Raw genomic sequence first — 20,344 nt, forward strand, 5'->3', positions numbered from 1 at the left:
GTTGACTCCCTCGATTGGGCAATTATACTCTGCGAACTTTCCCCCGTTACTGGCGCAGGCCCGGGCGGACCTGGAACGCTGGAGGCCGAAGTACATCTCATGGCTGGGTAGAATCCATGCATTAAAAATGGTCGTTCTCCCCAAATTCTTATATCTTTTCCAGGCACTCCCTATACCGTTGGAGGTTGACTTCTACCGGCGTCTCAAGACTCAGATGCTGCGGTTAGTCTGGCAGGGGGGCCGAGCGCGGTTCTCCTTTGCCACACTCCGCGACCACGGGGGGAGGGAGGGGTGGGACTCCCCGACATGCTCCTATATTACAAGGTGGCGCAGTTGCGGGTGTTGGTGGAGTGGTCCCAGCAGTTATCGGAGAAACACTGGATGCATATGGACAGAAGTGTACCGGGCAGATCGATCTGGGACTTCGCGTGGGAAACTACAGGAGACAGACCCAAAAACGCATACTTTAGTACTCCCACCAGCACTACCCTGAAGGTCTGGGACACACTGGCGGGGGATGACCGTTGGACTACGTTCCCCTCTCCCTTCACGCCAATCCATTTCAACCCAGCCTTCCCACCGGCGCTGCAGGAGGACCTTTCGACGTTTGGAGAGAAGGGGGATGCCGTGCGCTCACGCATCTGTTCCACGGCCACACTCCACTTACCTTTCACAACTGTATGCGGGACTACGGAGTGCCGCCTACTGAGCGCTTTCGTCACGTCCAACTGCTCCATTGGGCCACATCCCCTGCAGTCAACGATGCTGCCACGAGACCCCCTTCCGCTTTTGAGGCCTTTCTGCTGCGGACCTCCTCCATGAAAGGAGTTATCTCCTTCCTTTATAACCTGCTGCTTGCCTCTGCGATGTCACCCCGCCCCCGTTACATGGGTACCTGGGAGAACCTCCTTGGGCGAGATATTTCGGACGGGGAGTGGTCGCACCTGTGGCGTGACATCGCTGCGCATAACCATTCGGTGGAACTCAGAGAGGCCCATCTTAAGACCCTCATGGACTGGTATCTGTACCCTGCCAAGTTACATCGCATTTTCCCATCCTCCTCTGACAGATGCTGGAGGGGCTGCGGTTTCCTTGGAGATTTCCGCCACATTTGGTGGGACTGCCCGATCATCCGGCCCTTTTGGGAGGAGATTGTTTCCCATGTTAAGGAAATTCTAGGGTATCCTGTGGATGACTCAATGGCGCATGTCCTGCTGGGCCTTCGAGACCCGGCGCTCGAACACCAGACCCGAGCAGACAAAAAGATACTGTGGTTATGCCTCAGAGCTGCAAAACTTACTCTGGCTGCGGCCTGGAAGAAACCGGAGGCCCCAGCAATTTCCCTGTGGCACGCGAGGCTATGGAAACTGCTAAGCATGGAACGGATGGCGGACATCTTCCTAGGCAACTTCAAAAACTTTATGTTCCGCTGGGGCCCCTTGGTCCGTTTCCTTTCCAGAGGTCTGCCATCAGCGGAATGCCCATCCACAATTCAAGCTCTCCACTTATTTCAGGTGTGAATGTTGTATTTGGAATGACTGCCAGAACGAATGTTGTCACCACCACTGGGGGGAGGGGGGAGGCATGGGGGAATGTTCTTTGTTCATTGTTCTTCTGGCGACACTCTCAATGGCAATACGGCTGGCACAGGACATCCACGGCGGGCACGCTTCTTTCCGTGTGGCTCTTCTAACTGACAGCGCATACTCTCCACTATGACTCTTAGCCTGGGAGTTTCCTACGACCTGGACTGCACCCTCTACTGCCTACGGTTCTGATCTTTCAAGCTGAGTGATGTCCGCTCCACAGTCCCTGCCGTTCTGGTGGCTTGCCTTATTGATTGCCCCGCCTTATTGATTGCCCTCTGTGTGGGAAGTTGTGTGGAGTTGTCGCTTCTTTTCTTTTCCTGTGTCCTCCTTTCTTAAAAACGAAATAAAAATTTAAAAAATCCCATTCATAGAGCCGAAGTGTGTTTATGATTAGAAGTGGGATTGCCTTTGTGTGATGGAGAAAAAGCGACAAAGAGCTGCTTGGTCTTACGAAAATCATTTTGTCTTTTTACATAATATAGTAGAGCTCTTCTAACATGTGTGTGTAGAGCTCGTTCTGCTATAGAATCAGGTTGAGGAAAGAACATAGGTAACTCAACTGATTGATGTGAAAAGCAGAAACCACTTTGAAAGAAATTTGGGATTTATTCGAAGAACCACCTTGTCTCTGTGAAGTTGAAAGAAAGGCTCTTGTATAGTTAGTGCCTGGAGTTCACCAACTCGCCTTCAGGAAGTGATTTCAATCGGTTCAAAGGGTGGTCCCATTAGTCTTGTACAGACTATGTTCAAGTTCCACAGTGGAGCAGGCGGAGCTCTTGGTGGCATTACTCTTTTTAGCCCTTCCATAAAGACTTTAATCACTGGGACTCTGAATAGAAATAAATATCTGCATTTAGTAGCAGTAGCTGTATACTTACAAAACAATTGAATGGATGTATAAACTAATCCAGATTGCTATAAGTGTAAGAGATAACAGATGTTTTGTACTGAAGCATCAAGGGGATTGTTATTATTACAATATATAACAAAACCATCCCACTTTGCTGCATAGCATGCCCTAGTAGTAGGTCTCCTTGCCTCCTTTAGGATATTCATACAGTCTGATGGTAATTGTAAATAACCAAACTATGACTTCAGGAGCCAAATCGCCAGGTTGAGTTCCTTGGGATTTGGATGCCTGATTTCTCCATGGCTCTGAGTGAGGAGACTGGAATTGAGATGCAGCTTTTGGTGTGGAACTACTGACAGTTCCAGCAAGGTTGGCGTGCCCATGTGGGAGCTATGATAATCAGTGTGAGGGATGTTGCCTTGAGCTTCTGAACTTTGAGTGGAATGAGTGGAGAGGGGGAAAAGCGTATGCAAATATCCCTGACCTGTTCATCCATAGGGCATTGCCTTTTGGAGAGTGGGTGTGGGAACCTGGAGGCGAAGCTTTGGCATTTTTCATTTTGAGCTGTGGCGAATAGGTCTATGTGAGGAAATCCTCATTCCTGAAAGTAGGGAAGAAGAATCTGGGGATGAAGTTCCCACTCGTGGATTTGCTGCCTGTGTGTGCTGAGAAGGTCTGCAATTTGTTGTTTACTCCTGGAAGGTGTCCTGCTAGGAGATACATTTTGTGATGTATGGCGCATTTCCAAATGGCTTGTGCTAGGCGTGACAGCTGGAGAGAGTGTGTCCCCCAGTTTTTGTATGTGGTGCATAGCTGTCATGTTGTCTGTCCGGACTAAGAGTTTAGCCTAGAAAGTGAGCCTGTAAGGCTTTAAGCACTAGAAACACTGCTAGTAGCACTAGGTGAATGATATGTAGGCTCCTGTACTTTAGAGTCCATAATCCTTGGTTTGTGTGATTCTGTAGGTGAGCGCCCCAACCAGTGAGCGATGCTTCTGCGGTTAGCTCGGTCTGTGAAGAAGGGTCGAGAAAGGTCCGCCCTCTGGATACATTTTGTGGGTATCACCACTGCAGAGAGCAATGGGTGCAGCCATCCACCAACACTATATCGGTTAACTGACCATGCAACTTGTTACACTGACTTGCTAAGCATTCTTGAAGGGGAGGCATGTGAAGTCTTCCGTGGGGAACAATTATAATGCAGACACCATCATGCCTAGCAGTTTCATGAAGACTCTTGCTGGCAATGATTGGTTGGGCTGAAATTGAGTGAGAAGGGGATGAATACTGTGAATCTTGGCTGTATTGGGAGAGGCTAGAGCTTTGTGAGAGTCTATTGTGGCTCCCAGATAAATTTGTGTGTTGGAAGGCTGTAGTTGAGACTTCAACGCATTCACTGTAAACCCTAGTTGGTGAAGTAAGTGAATATTGCTTTGAGTGTGTTGGAGACACATTTGGTAAGTAGCAGCTTTGATGAACCAGTCGTCTAGGCATGGGAAGACATGGATCTGTTGTCTTCTCAGATGTTCTGCATTTACTACTAGATATTTGCTAAAAACCCTTGGATCAGTGGTGACTCCAAATGATAGTTGTAAGAAGGTGGATACCTGACTATGGTTGCCCCCAACTTTTTGCCTAGTGTTTTGCTGGTTTCTGACTTAGTTGGCCTGGGATCTTGCTATCCAGGACCCCAGGCTTCCTGCTCTCTCTGTTAAAATGGACTCCATATACCCTAGGTACATATCTAATTGGATACTGAGTCACCTTATCAGTCCCTGTATAGTATACCTTAGGTATCCAGGGCATAGGTGTACCCAGGGCCTACCAGGGGCTGAAGCATGTATTATGCCACCCCTGGCTGGCCATCCAAAACTGACACAACTGGCTGCAAGACAGCTGGGGCAAGGTTGTGTAAACACCCTTTGCTTTAGATATAGTATACCTATATCTAACCCTAAAATGGACACATATATTCCTATCAGTCACTCCTATGGCAGGCCTTATCAATCCTGAAGGCAGAGTGCTTGGAATTATGTGAGATGGTGCCCTGGCATGAGCTGAGCCCGTTTACAGCTTGCGGAACCAAGTCCAAATAGCTCTTCCATGATAACGCTATACCATATACTCTTAAGTGCATTATAATCCTCGCGGTTAAATGCTAACTTTGGTATAGCATTATCAAAACATGTCGAGTAAGGTGTCATACGAATTGGAATACTAACCCCTCGCCAATTCTGGCGACGGGGTTAGCATTCCACCCTTCTAGAGGGACACGACATGTATGTAACTGTGAACCCCGGTTAAAGTCAGACACAGCCTCAGCTCCACAAAATGGATGCTGCCACTTGAGACACAAGTCTGCCCTCCTGCTGCTGGGAGTCCTTCCAGCAACGGAGGCCTGGACAAAGGGTTTCCTGCCAGGGGCGGTGCTAGCACCATCCCAGACAGGATTTTGTGTATCCCAGGTAGGCAGGGCTGAAAGGAAGGTGACTGCAAGTGGCACCCCGGTGCTCACTGAGCATATGCCGGCTCAAACCAGTTCCTGGGGCACACCAGCCCCTGAGCTGGGGAGAGACCGGACAAAGGAGAGGGGTGTAACCACCCCCCTCCTGGTCCCACCCATAGGGCAGGACCTAGTCGCGTGCCAGCCCCTTTTCTTAGGATAAAGGTAGGAGCAGGCCCCCTTCCCAAATTAGATAATCTTGAATCTTGAAACTACTTTCCACGAAAGGAACTCTTGACTCTTCTGAAGACTCTCCCTTGTGGCTAAGGAGTAGCCACCCTGCACCAGCAGGCACCATTGAAGCTCTTGCGGTTTGCTGTAAGTCCATCCTCCGGATCAAGACTGCCCAGCTCGACGAGACCCGGATTCCCTGCCATCTCTGACCTCTACCTACATCATCCAGCCCAGCTGAGATTCGTGGGTGTGACGAGACCCGTGGGACCGGCCATCTTCAAGACCTGCACGACGCTTCACCAGCACGACCCCCGAGAGACCCTCGAGTAAGTGCATTGGGGTTTGAGAAGCCCTAACCCTGAGCAGCTCCAGCACCGAAGTCCAGCCCCCCAGCATCCACGAGATCTGCGTGGGGCCCTTCTGCTCTTTCCTGCTCACCGCGTTGTCCGGCCACTTGCCTGCTGGCTTGTAGCCCTCCTGACGACGAACCACGACACTTCCATCGCTGGTCTGGTTGCTCCAGACTGGCCCTAGCTCCCCTCCAACAGAGGAGCACCCCGGACCCTCCTGGTCCACTCCAGACGCCATCTTGAGTCCACCGCGTGGGCTTGCCTTTGCCAAGGCTTGTTGCTCCAATCCTGGTTTCAGCAGCGCCGACAGCAGACACCTTCGTGGGACAGCTCGCCCCTCCATCCTGGTCGCCGACAACGCCTCCTGGTCCGAGAGACTGCAGAGCCCAGCGTCGCCCACTCACCTGGTCAAGGTGACTTCATCCGGTGCCATCCTGGTGCCCATCTGATCACTGGCTAGTGATCAAGAACTGAGTCCCCTCTGTTTTCAGGTCATCTTCAACTCCGATCCAGGCTTGGATCCCATCGAACGTCATCACTGGTCGCCTGCCAGCAACTTCTTCTTTCAGGCTCCATAGACTGTAACGAGGATTCCCGACGGCTTTTGAACCCTATGCAGCCGCAGCCCCTGGGCTAGGTAACTCGAGCATTTCGGTGCTCCAACGTAGGTTCACTATCTAAGTGTCCAGATCCTTTTTCGTTTTCAGCCTAACTAGTCGGATTCGTCCGATAACACTAACTTTACGAAATCTAGCATCCATAGACTTCTTCCCGCATCCCGCGTGGGAGTGCACACTCTGCACACGATCTCCCTAGACCTCCTGCTCCTAACCTTAGGGTTCAGTAGTGAAGTCCTAGCGATCCTGAAGCCTCTGGATCTTGTTACTTACCTGCTAGTATTTCGCATTCCACTTTTGTAGTATATGGTTTTTCGTGTCCCTCGGGCATTTGTGTAAATTGTGCAACTTAAAGTATTTTCGTAAGAGTTTTGTATTGTGCTTAGCTCCCTGACTCATAAAGAGTTCAGGGTAGAACTGTTATTAATAAATATCCTATATTTTTATAACAACTTGTGTGGTGTCCTTTCACTTGGTGTTCAAGAGGTATATGTGATGGTAAAACAGCTGGCTTAACACGCCCTCTAGAGTTTAGCCTGAAGACTGCTCGTGTCCATGCTACTAGGATAGCTGGTCTATCAGGTTGACTTACAACCAATCATCAATAAGGGTTGTTTGGTATGATACAAAGTGATCACTAGAATAGTGAGCACTATATATCAGGCCAACTTCTCACATTGGTGTGCAGCGGTTGGGATTTGAGCTTGCTGTTTTACCTCGCACGTATCCTAAGAATATCAATTGAAAGATCACATTAGTACCCAGGTACATATAACTTAACTTAGAATACTCTGAGTTCTACTGAACCAGCTGTTGTAGTGCAACAAGGCTTAGCATACCTTGACTACAACTCTTAGCAAGGGATCAGTAGGTAAACCCATAGTGTAGGTAGGTGCATCACTTACACCACACTAGAAGCATGTCTACCCATGGAGAGTCTTCAGAGGCTCCCCTTGTGGCTGTTGACTCTCCACAGGTCACTTCCAGATATGCAGGCCTTAGCTTCCAGGAGATGAGACAATTGTGTACCTCCAGGAAACTGAAACAGGGTTCTAACCCTACCACTCCTTTTCTGTTAGGTCTCTTAGAGACTTATGATGCTAGGAAAGCTTCTCAGACAGATGGGAGCATGCCCCCCTTAGAAGGTACTCGTGGTGACCCAGACTCCAACCTCCCTGAAACAGAGAATGTAGAAGAGGAGGAGGAGGAGGAAGAGGAAGTCTCTGGGGATGAGGCAGACAATGGTCCTGAGCTAGTCAGGCTTACTAGGGCCAACTTAGACCTACATAGGGAAGGATCTGGGGGACCCCCAGTACTGACCCTAAGCAGGCCTAACTTTGGAGTTAGAAGAAATAGATCTCATTCTAGGGACTCCCACATCTCTGTGCACTCTCATGCCTCTGCTCAGAGGAGAATGATCTCTCCCCAGAGGAGACTGACTTCCCCTCAGAGAAGAGAGCATGAAGCAAAGATGAAACAGGCTAATCTGAGGATTCAGAAGGAAGAACTTGCCCTTGCCAAGGAAAAGCTTGCCTTTGCTAGAGAGCAACAGTTAAGTGGGGTAGTCCCCACTGGAGGCAGCAATATCCCTAAGGATAAAGACAGGAGTTTTGATACTAGACACCTGAGTAAAATAGTGCCCCCCCTTTAAACAAGGGGATGACATCCACAAATGGATGACTGCTTTGGAGAGGGCCTGCACTGTCCAGTGCATCCCCCAGAGTCAGTGGGCAGCTATTTTGTGGCTCTCCTTTGAAGGTAAAGGTAGAGATAAGCTCCTCACTACTAGAGCTGAGGATGCTAACAATTACCAAGTCTTGAAAAATACACCGATTGATGGGTTTGGCTTAACCACTGAACAGTACAGGTTGCTGTTCAGAGACACCCAGAAAATTCAGTCTCAAGATTGGGCTGACTTTGTAGATTGTGCCACTAAGGCTTTTGAAGGCTGGCTACTGGGTAGTAAAGTTACTGACTTCACAGGATTGTATAATCTTATTATGAGAGAGCAAGTCTTAAATAATTGTCAGAACCAGTTATTACACCAGCACCTGGTAGACTCTGATCTGACCTCTCCACAAGAATTGGGTAAGAGGGCAGACAAATGGGTCAGAACCAGGATTAGGCCTAAGAACCAAGGTGGTGACCAGAAGAAGGAATCAACCAAGCCTCAAGAGAAGGGTGGGAATAAATCTACAGATCAAACCACATCAGGGCCCCAAAAATCCTCTGAGGTGGGTGGGTCCCAGAATCCTTCCAATACCCAGAAGAAACCTTATTGCCAAACCTGCAAGCAGGTGGGTCATTGGAAAACTGACAGCAGTTGCCCAAAGAACCCCAATAAGGAGAACATACCCCCAAGTAACATTCCCAAGCCCCCTGTTACTACTAGTAGTAATCCCCCAGGTGGTGGTAGTGCCCCCAAGAATTTGGGTGGTTTTACTTTGGGAGTTCCTGGGGACTCTGGCCTAACCAGGTCCCCTAACTTAGATACTCTTGTCTGTGAGGATGGCATGGGGTTTGCCAATTTCACTGATTGTCCCAACACTTTGGGAAAATACAGACAGGAGCCCCTCATCAATGGTTCAAAAGTTGAGGCCTATAGAGACACAGGGGCTAGCATCACTATGGTGACTGAGAGCCTAGTCCCCTCAAGGCAACTTATACCTGGTACCACATACCAGGTGACAAACATTGATGGAGTGCAGAAGAGTCATCCCATAGCAGTGGTAAATCTCAGCTGGGGAGGTGTCACTGGCCCCAAGAGAGTGGCAGTGTCATCAAACTTGCCTGTAGATTGCCTACTGGGGAATGATTTAGAGATCTCAGCCTGGGCTGAGGTAGAACAAGAAACCCATTCTAAAATGGTAAATCTTCCTGAACAGGTTAGGAGGGCTGTGCCAGTCTCAGCCCAATCTCAAGTAGATTCCCTCCCTGAAAAGGTTAGCAGGGCTGTGATGGTAACAGCCCATACCCAAACTGAGTCCCTTCCTGAAAAGGTTGGTGGGGTTGTGATGGCCACAGCCCAAACTCAGACTGATAATAGTGGTGTAAAGCCTGAAACTATGGATCACTCCACTCAGAGAGCATTGAGGAGGTAGAGAAATCTCCCTCCCACCAGACTTTAGGAAAATATCAGCCTCCTCAGGGAACTGATCTTGCCCCTTGTGAAGGAGCTGCCCCAGAAGTAGTCAGGCCTAGCCTGGCAGAGCCCCTGATGTCAGTGGACCCTTCCAAGGTGGGACCCAGTCTGGAGCAGGTAACCTGCCCCTCTCAGCCCAGGGCTGTGGAGGTCAGGGAGGCCAGTGGTGGACCCCAAAGGACCCCCTGTCCAAAAGAACTCCCCAATCAGCAGATTAAGGGCACTGAAGCTAGTAGTCCTAGCCAAGTGAAAATAAAACAAACTCCTGAGGGATCCCCCTTAAAATTAGTTAGGGACCTCCAACAGATGGACACTGTTGGGCACAGCCAAACCTGGGACCTAAGGGCCCCAAACCTGACCTGTCCCTCCAGTAAGCCAACCAGAGGGACCCAGCCTCCAGCTTTAGGTAGCCAGAGGTTGACCCTGAGAGCATACAGCAACTCAGTCCTGGAAAGAAAGGCATGTATGGTGGATAGTGATTGGAGGAAGCTGAGCCCAAAACTAGTGGAGCCTCACTTCAGTACTCCATATCAGCACCAGCCTTTTTCTTTACCAACACACACCACAGGTAGAGATTTCCTATGGTGGAGACCCTCAGATACCCTTAGGGTGAGGGATTGCTTAGTGGACCATGAGATAGGGGGTAACCATGCCAGTGCATGCACCTCCTCATATGGCCACTCAGGCAATATAGGCTTACCTGGTCAAGGATAGCCTTATCTCCTTTCGTTTGGAGGGGGGGGTTATGTAGGAAGGTGGATACCTGACTATGGTTGCCCCCAACTTTTTGCCTAGTGTTTTGCTGGTTTCTGACTTAGTTGACCTGGGATCTTGCTATTCAGGACCCCAGGCTTCCTGCTCTCTCTGTTAAAATGGACTCCATGTACCCTAGGTGCATATCTAATTGGATACTGAGTCACCTTATCAGTCCCTGCATAGTATACCTTAGGTATCCAGGGCATTGGTGTACCCAGGGCCTACCAGGGGCTGAAGCATGTATTATGCCACCCCTGGCTGGCCATCCAAAACTGACAACTGGCTGCAAGACAGCTGGGGCAAGGTGGTGTAAACACCCTTTGCTTTAGATATAGTATACCTATATCTAACCCTAAAATGGACACATATATTCCTATCAGTCACTCCTATGGCAGGCCTTATCAATCCTGAAGGCAGAGTGCTTGGAATTATGTGAGATGGTGCCCTGGCATGAGCTGAGCCCGTTTACAGCTTGCGGAACCAAGTCCAAATAGCTGTTCCATGATAACGCTATACCATATACTCTTAAGTGCATTATAATCCTCGCGGTTAAATGCTAACTTTGGTATAGCATTATCAAAACATGTCGAGTAAGGTGTCATACGAATTGGAATACTAACCCCTCGCCAATTATGGCGACGGGGTTAGCATTCCACCCTTCTAGAGGGACACGACATGTATGTAACTGTGAACCCCGGTTTAAGTCAGACACAGCCTCAGCTCCACAAAATGGATGCTGCCACCGAGACACAAGTCTGCCCTCCTGCTGCTGGGAGTCCTTCCAGCAACGGAGGCCTGGACAAAGGGTTTCCTGCCAGGGGCGGTGCTAGCACCATCCCAGACAGGATTTTGTGTATCCCAGGTAGGCAGGGTTGAAAGGAAGGTGACTGCAAGTGGCACCCCGGTGCTCACTGTGCATATGCCGGCTCAAACCAGTTCCTGGGGCACACTAGCCCCTGAGCTGGGGAGAGACCGGACAAAGGAGAGGGGTGTAACCATCCCCCTCCTGGTCCCAACCATAGGGCAGGACCTAGTCACGTGCCAGCCCCTTTTCTTAGGATAAAGGTAGGAGCAGGCCCCCTTCCCAAATTAGATAATCTTGAATCTTGAAACTACTTTCCACGAAAGGAACTCTTGACTCTTCTAAAGACTCTCCCTTGTGGCTAAGGAGTAGCCACCCTGCACCAGCAGGCACCAACGAAGCTCTTGCGGTTTGCTGTAAGTCCATCCTCCGGATCAAGACTGCCCAGCTCGACGAGACCCGGATTCCCTGCCATCTCTGACCTCTACCTACATCATCCAGCCCAGCTGAGATTCGTGGGTGTGACGAGACCCGTGGGACCGGCCATCTTCAAGACCTGCACGACGCTTCACCAGCACGACCCCCGAGAGACCCTCGAGTAAGTGCATTGGGGTTTGAGAAGCCCTAACCCTGAGCAGCTCCAGCACCGAAGTACAGCCCCCCAGCATCCACGAGATCTGCGTGGGGCCCTTCTGCTCTTTGCTGCTCACCGCGTTGTCCGGCCACTTGCCTGCTGGCTTGTAGCCCTCCTGACGACGAACCACGACACTTCCATCGCTGGTCTGGTTGCTCCAGACTGGCCCTAGCTCCCCTCCAACAGAGGAGCACCCCGGACCCTCCTGGTCCACTCCAGACGCCATCTTGAGTCCACCGCGTGGGCTTGCCTTTGCCAAGGCTTGTTGCTTCAATCCTGGTTCCAGCAGCGCCGACAGCAGACACCTTCGTGGGACAGCTCGCCCCTCCATCCTGGTCGCCGACAACGCCTCCTGGTCCGAGAGACTGCAGAGCCCAGCATCGCCCACTCACCTGGTCGAGGTGACTTCATCCAGTGCCATCCTGGAGCCCATCTGATCACTGGCTAGTGATCAAGAACTGAGTCCCCTCTGCTTTCAGGTCATCTTCAACTCCGATCCAGTCTTGGATCCCATCGAACGTCATCACTGGTCGCCTGCCAGCAACTTCTTCTATCAGGCTCCATAGACTGTAACGAGGATTCCCGACGGCTTTTGAACCCTATGCAGCCGCAGCCCCTGGGCTAGGTAACTCGAGCATTTCGGTGCTCCAACGTAGGTTCACTATCTAAGTGTCCAGATCCTTTTTCGTTTTCAGCCTAACTAGTCGGATTTGTCCGATAACACTAACTTTACGAAATCTAGCATCCATAGACTTCTTCCCGCATCCCGCGTGAGTGCACACTCTGCACACGATCTCCCTAGACCTCCTGCTCCTAACCTTAGGGTTCAGTAGTGAAGTCCTAGCGATCCTCAAGCCTCTGGATCTGGTTACTTACCTGCTAGTATTTCGCATTCCACTTTTGTAGTATATGGTTTTTCGTGTCCCTCGGGCATTTGTGTAAATTGTGCAACTTTAAGTATTTTCGTAAGAGTTTTGTATTGTGCTTAGCTCCCTGACTCAAAGAGTTCAGGGTAGAACTATTATTAATAAATATCCTATATTTTTATAACAACTTGTGTGGTGTCCTTTCACTTGGTGTTCAAGGGGTATATGTGATGGTAAAACAGCTGGCTTAACACGCCCTCTAGAGTTTAGCCTGAAGACTGCTCGTGTCCATGCTACTAGGATAGCTGGTCTGAAAGGTTGACTTACAGCCAATCATCAATAAGGGTTGTTTGGTATGATACAAAGTGATCACTAGAATAGTGAGCACTATATATCAGGCCAACTTCTCACAGTAGTATACTTTGAATTGGTAATGATGACCTGTTATGATGAATCTGAGGTATTTGCATGAGCGGGATGAATCGGAATGTGGAAATAGGAGTCGTTTAAGTCTAGAGTAGACATAAAAGTAGTCCTGCTGTAGAAGCGGTAGCACTTGTTGAAGTGTTACCATGTGAAAATGTTCTGACAGTATGTAGAGGAGTAGTTCTCTGAGATCTAGATAGAATAAGTCTCAAGAAGCTGTCCTTTTTGGGGGTGAGAAAGTACAGCCTGTTGCACGATGTTGTAGTGGCACAGGTTCTATGGCTCCTTTGGGGAGGAGAGACTAGACTTCTTGCTGAAGTCGACGTAAATGTTCTGGTGACATTTTGTGAGAACATGGTGGTATGTTTGGAGGGTTGTTGGTAAGCTCCAGGCAATTATCATGTTTGATAATTACTAACACCCATTTGTCTATGGTGATAAATTGCCAAATGAGGAGGAGTTGTAGAAGACGTCCCCCGGCAGGTGATAAATGATCGGGGGAAGTGTAGGCAAGTCACTGCCTGTTGGAGGAGGGGGAATTACCTGGTGCGGAACCCTTGCCTCGACCTTTGTTGTAGTTACCTCTATATCCTCCTCTAAAGAAACCCCTTGTAGAGGAACATTGACTGTTGCCTTTGTAAGAGGTGGAAGTATTGACCGAGGTCATGGTTTTCGACCCTCCACGGTAGAAGGAGTGACGAAAGGAGCCTCGATTAGAGGGAGACGGCAGAGCTCCCATAGACTTGGCTACCCGTGTCTTTTTTTCATTTTTTCTAATGACTTATCTACTTCGGGTCAGAAGAGATGTTCCTTGTCAAAAGGAGTATTTAAAATAGACTGTTGTAATTCTGGTTTGTAACCAAAATTCCGCAACCATAAATGTCTTCTTAGTAACACACTAGTGTTGATCTCTCTAGCTGTGGAGTCTGCAGCATCTAAAGCGCATCTTATTGAGGAATTGGATGCGAGCTTCCCTTTCTGGACTAAATCCTGGGCTTTTGCTTTGTGATCACCTGGGAGGTGTTGTAGCAACTGCTCCTTTTCGTCCCAGAGTGCCCTATGATATCTGGCTAACAAGGCCTGGGTGTTGGCAATGCGCAAATGATTTCCAGCTTGGGTGGCTACTCGTTTACCAGAGGCATCTAATGGTTTTGACTCCTTGTCTGGAGGGGGGCTTCACCTATGGTCTGTGAATTGGCCCGTCAGAAGGGGTGCTCTTCATACAACCACAGAAGCTTGAAGAATGTAGATGCACCGTAGTGCTCTATTAGATGACTGGCGCAGGCTGTTAAAGCACGTGTTCACTGCATAGCGACCGAGATTGCACACCGAGGGGGACAAGTCTGAAGCCATGATTGAAAATTTTGGGAGCAGGTTTTGGCCTTAAGGGATAATGTAGGTAAAATAGTTAACTCCCAGGTAGTCATAAATGAGGTGTTCAAGGTTCACCTGCAAAGGTATATACGAAAAGAGAGACTGCATCCTTTCTGGCAGGTTTGAAGGTCCTTAGGTTGGGAGCGGAAGAGAGGCAATTGCTTGACACAGAAGTAACCCAAGAGTAGATCCTAGTATCATTGTGACATCAGAAAAGTGCAAAAACACCTGGGGGATATGGCCTTCTGACCATATTTTATCATAAACATGCCGATGTGATAGTTAATAGGCTCCAACGGGGACGCTCCCCAGATACTATGCGAGAGGCTCTTGTGGTGCTGGTGCCGAAACCGGGTAAGGTACTGGTGGAGGTGACGTCTTATAGACCGCTATACATGTTAAATGTGGCCGTTAAAATAATTAGCGGCCTGTTGGCTACCTCACTGCTCCAGTTTCTGTCAGCCCTTATCTATGAAGATCACTATGGGTTCATTCCAAAGAGGAGCACCATGTATAAACTGCTTAGACTGTTTCAAGTTATCCATACCTTTAGTCTATGGAACGGTTCCTATAAACTAGTGTTCGTTAACATTGAGCAGGCGTTCGATTCGGTTGCATGGGAATATCAGTGGCAGGTCTTAGACAGAATGGGTTTTGGATCCAAATAAGTTTCCTCGCTCAAGTTATTTTACAATGATCCGTATGGGTGGTTTGGTTTCTGCAGGCTTCCCACGACATGGCGGTACGAGATAGGGGTGCCCGCTGTCGCCACTGTTATTTGCACTGGTGATTGAACCATTGGCAGCACCGTTACGACAGAGGTTACAGCCTTGGGTATCTGGGTAGGAGACAATACGTGTGATCTCATTATACGTGGACTATGCCCTAGTATATTTACAAGATACGGAAGATTCGGTCTCAGTGCTGTAGGATGCCCAGGCAGAGTTTGAGGAGGTATCCTGACTTTATGTTAATGCCCAGCTATCACGTCTGCTGCCGCTGGGGGGGTCCCACAATGATGGACCCTGCAAGACTCCCTGTGGTCTAGTCACCGTGGGGCACGGAGGGTATACGTTATTTAGGGATTAAAATAGCATATGAAAAACAACACTTCTTTGACTTGGACAGCGAGCTTCGGTCCGGCTCTGGAGGGACCTCCCTCTCTTACTGACGGGAAGGGCAGCTTTAGTAAAAATGCTAGTGCTGCTACGGTGTCTGTATGTCCTACAGGGGACACTATATGGACACCCTATATCTTGGGGGCCGGTTTATGAGGCAGGAAGATGTGAATGACTCATTCGCGTTGGGTTTTTGACAATACAATATTGGCCACAGCGTGCAAGATGTGGCCCAGTTTTCCTGAGGAACCACTGCCCTCACAAACACTGCAGAGACTGCTAGATCTGACTGAAAGATGAAGGCTCATAACACATATCTATAGGGCCCTATGCAATGGCTTACCGGAGTTGGCCCCAACAACACAGTAAATCGGAAGAGGCACTAGATGAGGAGCTAACGCCGCAGGACTGGCACAGGGTAGATACTGAGATGAGAGGGTGATCTCAAATGCAAGAAATGTAATACTTACAATTTATTACCTGAAGAATATTACAGTCTGCAGACCTCATGCATTCGGTGCATTTATTAAGATTACCAACAAATCAGTTGTAAGTAGTGCATACGTACAGCAGCTCCATTCACCACGTCCAGCGTGGGGGATACATTTTCTCCTGGGCATCCACACATACTATCATTTTTCTTTTTGCATGTCTTCTTCTGGGTTACATTTTTCCATGGGATATCTGAAAAACAAATGAATGACATACCGGATCAGGAACAACAAAATAATTCAGAAAGAGACTATCTATATATGCTTCCAACAATGAAGCATCTAAGATAGCAACTATACTGTCCTGTTTAAGAAGTCCTCTTTCTATGACCATGTACTCACGGATTTAGGATTGTTGTTTCACAGGGACATGTATATGTAAGCAAGGCCAGGTGGCTGGAACGTGTTGCATAAGGCGGGGTTCCGGTCCACAAAAAAAGGATAGATTTTCCGCAAAGGCCTAAGTGCGCGTGTTAATGTTTGTACTGAAAGTGTGTGGATTCATATTTTGGTCAGGTTCGCTCCTGGCACCAAGCGATGTAGATAGATATATCATCAGTAAAAGAGTCACCTACGTAGCCTGCAGTAAGAGTACCTAACTCGCCAATCACTGAAAGCCCAGATCAAAAACCTGCATGGAAAACCATTACGTGGCATTCGTCCATCAGTAGAAGACCGAAAAGAGCTGTTCAGGCAAAAGGCACATGCCCATCAGGGAAAGTCTCATGTTCACAAGGTGCACCCACCAAGCAGAACACGACTTACTGGAACCTAGAGGTATGAAGGACAGGGAAAGCTCAGACAGGTGGAAAAACTAACGGGTGAAGGAAGCCATGTGGCCTGAGAGGTGAAAAAGACCCACAGGTAATGGTATTTAACAGGATGTGCACATGTGTGGGAAACATATCAGGACACATAAGCACAGTAATAAATAAATGCACTCAAAACAATGCTCACATGGAGTTTTTAGAAACAAATAAGGCTAAGCATCCCAGGTATTAACCAAGAGACACATTGAATCTCTCGAGCAAAAACAACTTTAACTTTTGACTGTTAGAGAGAAGTGAAGACTTTTCTTTATACAGCTGACTGTGCATTGAACATTACCTGCCATTTCAAACAGGTCTTTTTTGCTTTCACTCTTAAGGCTGGTTCCCATGACATGCTGTAATGCCTTCTGAAAGATAAAAAAAAATGTAAACTGGATAATAGATTAAAGCACGTCCTCTTATCACACATTATCTTGGATGTGTTCACTGGCTCAGTCCATTACCTTCAGAAAACAGATGTAAGCGGACACCCCAGCAAGTAGTACTCCTAGCTCACTGTTAAGGTGATAAGCAGCTTCTTCACCAAACACTGAACTGGCACTTCAACCGCTTTCTTTTAGGCACCTCTTATCCTGGGTACAACAGTTGACCCTAAGCACTTGAACCTCACAGAATGCACTTTTCTGGTCAGATCTACAATTATCTTGTTAAGTAGACTCTCCCAACACAAAGCGGTTTCTCAAGGACTAACTACTTAACACTGTTTTGTGGACTTGGTCTTCAGGAGTTAATGAGTAAATGGAACTAAAAGCAATTAAGCGACCCTCCAAGCTTTGCCAAATGTCCATCAATAGAATCTACCTCAATCCACACTGACTAGGCGATTACAATGCAGAATAAAAAGATAAAGAACTCAAGTCAGCAATGATCAGCATCTCTAATTATGGGCACTCCCAATACAAATCTGTGGGTATGCAACACTAGGAAGAGGCATAAAACCTGTATAAATAGAGTAAAAACAATAACTAAACATTTACACCATTTATGCCACAACTACGCTGTATCGCTCTAGACTCCCAATCTGGGCACATCAAATTATGTTGTGGAGACATCGTATTTAAAATCTTTCCAAAAATGGTAAGGCAAGCAGAAAATAAATAGACAATGCAATTACATGGAATATAAAACTACGCTTGACCACAAATTAATGTGGGGCACATGAAGCAAAGTAGTAGCGACCACCCGCAACACAGGAATTTAGGGGAACCTCCTCCAACAAAGCATCTGGCCCTAAGAAACCCCGAGACCAGGACGTACGGAGGGAGTCTGACTGCAGGTGTACACTTGGAACACACAAGGCAATACAGAGATGACTGCAAGCCAGAGAGCTACTCCAAAAAAATAAATCAAAACAAATGAGGAACTGAATTAAAAGTTAGAGCACTGAAACCAACTTGTCATATGAGATTAAAGGCAGAATCCTACCTCTCCTCAGGCCCAAATAAAACCAAGTCAAAAATGCCCAAACCCACTAAGTAACTTAAGACTGCTTGATTTCCAAACAGCTAATGCCAGGTGTACAAGAGCCTATCTGTCAAGCAAGGGACGAAATGGCCTTGCAATATCAGAACATAGTGAGAAAGCAGGATTTGAAGATCTGTTTTACTAAGATACAACTTGATCTGGAGAAATCCATATCTGAAAAACTAAGTGCTGTGTCAGCAGTACTGGGAAAGACACGATGTCAGACATGTAATCTTTAAATCAAGGGCTCAATTCAGCAGACATCCAACTAGAGGAAAGTAAGGAAGGGGAGCAGGACCTACACACCACAATGGCCCAATCAGAACAAGCAATGGCAAAACCAATAGGTCTTGCCTATGCAAGAGCTTTTGGCTTTCCCAATATGCTTTAGCCATGTTGTACACCAGTGTGCCTGCTGTTCAGTATGGCTAAACGTTTGTGGAGTCCAGGGCGTTGCGAGGAGGGGCACAGAGTGGAAGGACAGAGTTTCGGGAAGTGGAGTGGTGTAGTGTGGCGTGGAATGTGTGGAGAAGAGGGGAGTATACATGGTGTGGTAGCACAGGGTCATTATAGGCAACATATTTTCAAATGAAATAACCATGATATTTGCACAGACATACAGTTTTACTGATAAAACCATACCGCACACAAACAATGTGTGGAAATGGCATCACCAAGTGTATTGATTTTTCCTGATTCTATTTGTTTCAGAATGGTTTAAAAAATGTGCTTAGTTTGTGCTTTCTATTCCGATATATTCTGAAATATTTGCATAGTCCATTTACAGACTTCTTACATTTTGTTATGTGTGAGCAAAAAGACATCCTATTGCCTTCCCACTCACATGGTTATCCAGTAGAATTGCCAGATAAACCCTCTCACTTTGAAGTCAGAGAAATAAAAGTAAACATCAACCTCCCTTGGAAGACAGACTGACTTTGACCTCTGTCTTTGAATGCACAGCAAATGTGACAAGAACACATTTTTAAAGCACGTTTATAGAAACACTGACCTCATAGAAGAATACAAGGAGGGATGGTGAACAGGCTTTGCAACACGGGAGGGACAAAGACATGGCAGACAGCTTAAAATAAATAGAGTCTGCAAATAGAAAGCAAGCAATTGCGAGTTACAAACTACAAAGTCAATGGTATGTAATGAACGGAATGCATTCTCAGGGAAGCTTTCAGAATGTATTAGCAAACCGGACAGCTGTGCTATCTGGTAGGCTTCAACTTACAAACAGACCAGGTAACTGCAGGACAGTTCTTCATATCTGGAAAAAATTGATTTATGTGGGAAAACATGTACATTTGGAATTTGAAGGAAGGCACAGGACGCAACACATGCATGCCTGAAGAACATTTTTAAGACGATACCGCAGCAGCCAGACATCGGCATATCCAGAGCCCATAGTGTGGGAAGGAATACTAGTGAACACAGCCTGACCTAGGCACACAATTGTGAAATAGGCAGACTTTAAATAAGAGGCAATTATGAAAAAAGCTAAACAATCCAATCATATCCTGAATGAAGGCTCCAAAATTCTCTTCTATCAAGACCTAAGACTCCAGGAGCTGCTAGAGGTGCAAGGAACTGAAACCTATTACTCATGCCTAAAATGATAAGTGGGTTTAATATTGCTAGGACTACCATACCGCAGTACACTTTACCTGGAAAGGTGCTGAAAGGAAAAGAAAAGGCTTGGAGACCGGCTTTGAATGCTTTAGATCAGAGTACTCCCCATACACTTAAGATCCCCGAAATTCATCAAGGAGAGAAGAGAAGAAACTTACAGCAAATCATTACAAATGTGCCTATCTTAGGGACCCTTAGACTGGTACCTAAGAGGCAGGCACACAGATGCCTAAAACTGTTTGCAGCTCTATAAGTAAAGTGTAGATATGGGCGCGAGGAGGTCTTTTGAAGGAAAGATTTCATTTTACAAAATGACAAAAAGGTGGTAATGAGAAAAAACAGGAAGGACATGGGAGAATGTTGCGATGTATTACTTTTATCTCTGAAGAGTTTAAATAAAAGGGACTGAGCTTGATCAATCGAGGGAGCTCCAAGGGGGAGTAGAATACAGAATATGTTGTGAGGACTCATGGGTCTACTTGCCAGAGCCAAACTGATAGGTGCTTGACCCCACCTAAGGTCGATACAAATGGTTATTGCAAAACAAAGATGTTTTATAGGTTTTGTTCAGTTAATAGGGTAGGAATCCCAAATGAAGACTTTACTAGATAGGTGCATGTAGAAACTACGTCTAAAACGAGATACTAAACCCACCATTCAAACTAACATCAATTTCAGGGTTTGACCTCCCCCAAAACTAGAACTACATCAAACATCATAA

The 20,344-nt window shown here is 47.4% G+C and overlaps 1 protein-coding gene across 7 annotated transcripts in view; it reads right to left on the reverse strand.

Annotated features, from left to right (window-relative positions):
* Positions 1-20,344, reverse strand: part of SCAF1 (SR-related CTD associated factor 1) — a 438,521-nt gene that overhangs the window by 288,867 nt on the left and 129,310 nt on the right. For 4 of the 7 annotated variants that reach the window (XM_078655270.1, XM_078655269.1, XM_078655271.1 and 1 more), the window contains exons 3-4: positions 16,799-16,868; positions 15,769-15,884 (exon numbers count right to left, since the gene is read on the reverse strand). In XM_078655270.1, the coding sequence (XP_078511396.1) occupies positions 15,769-15,884; positions 16,799-16,868 (186 nt within the window). The remainder of the gene's footprint in view (positions 1-15,768; positions 15,885-16,798; positions 16,869-20,344) is intronic. The other 3 variants (XM_078655274.1, XM_078655276.1, XM_078655273.1) reach the window with 2 other exon arrangements.

Source organism: Lissotriton helveticus, chromosome 7 (genome assembly GCF_964261635.1).
Source record: "Lissotriton helveticus chromosome 7, aLisHel1.1, whole genome shotgun sequence".
NCBI lineage: Eukaryota > Metazoa > Chordata > Amphibia > Caudata > Salamandridae > Lissotriton > Lissotriton helveticus.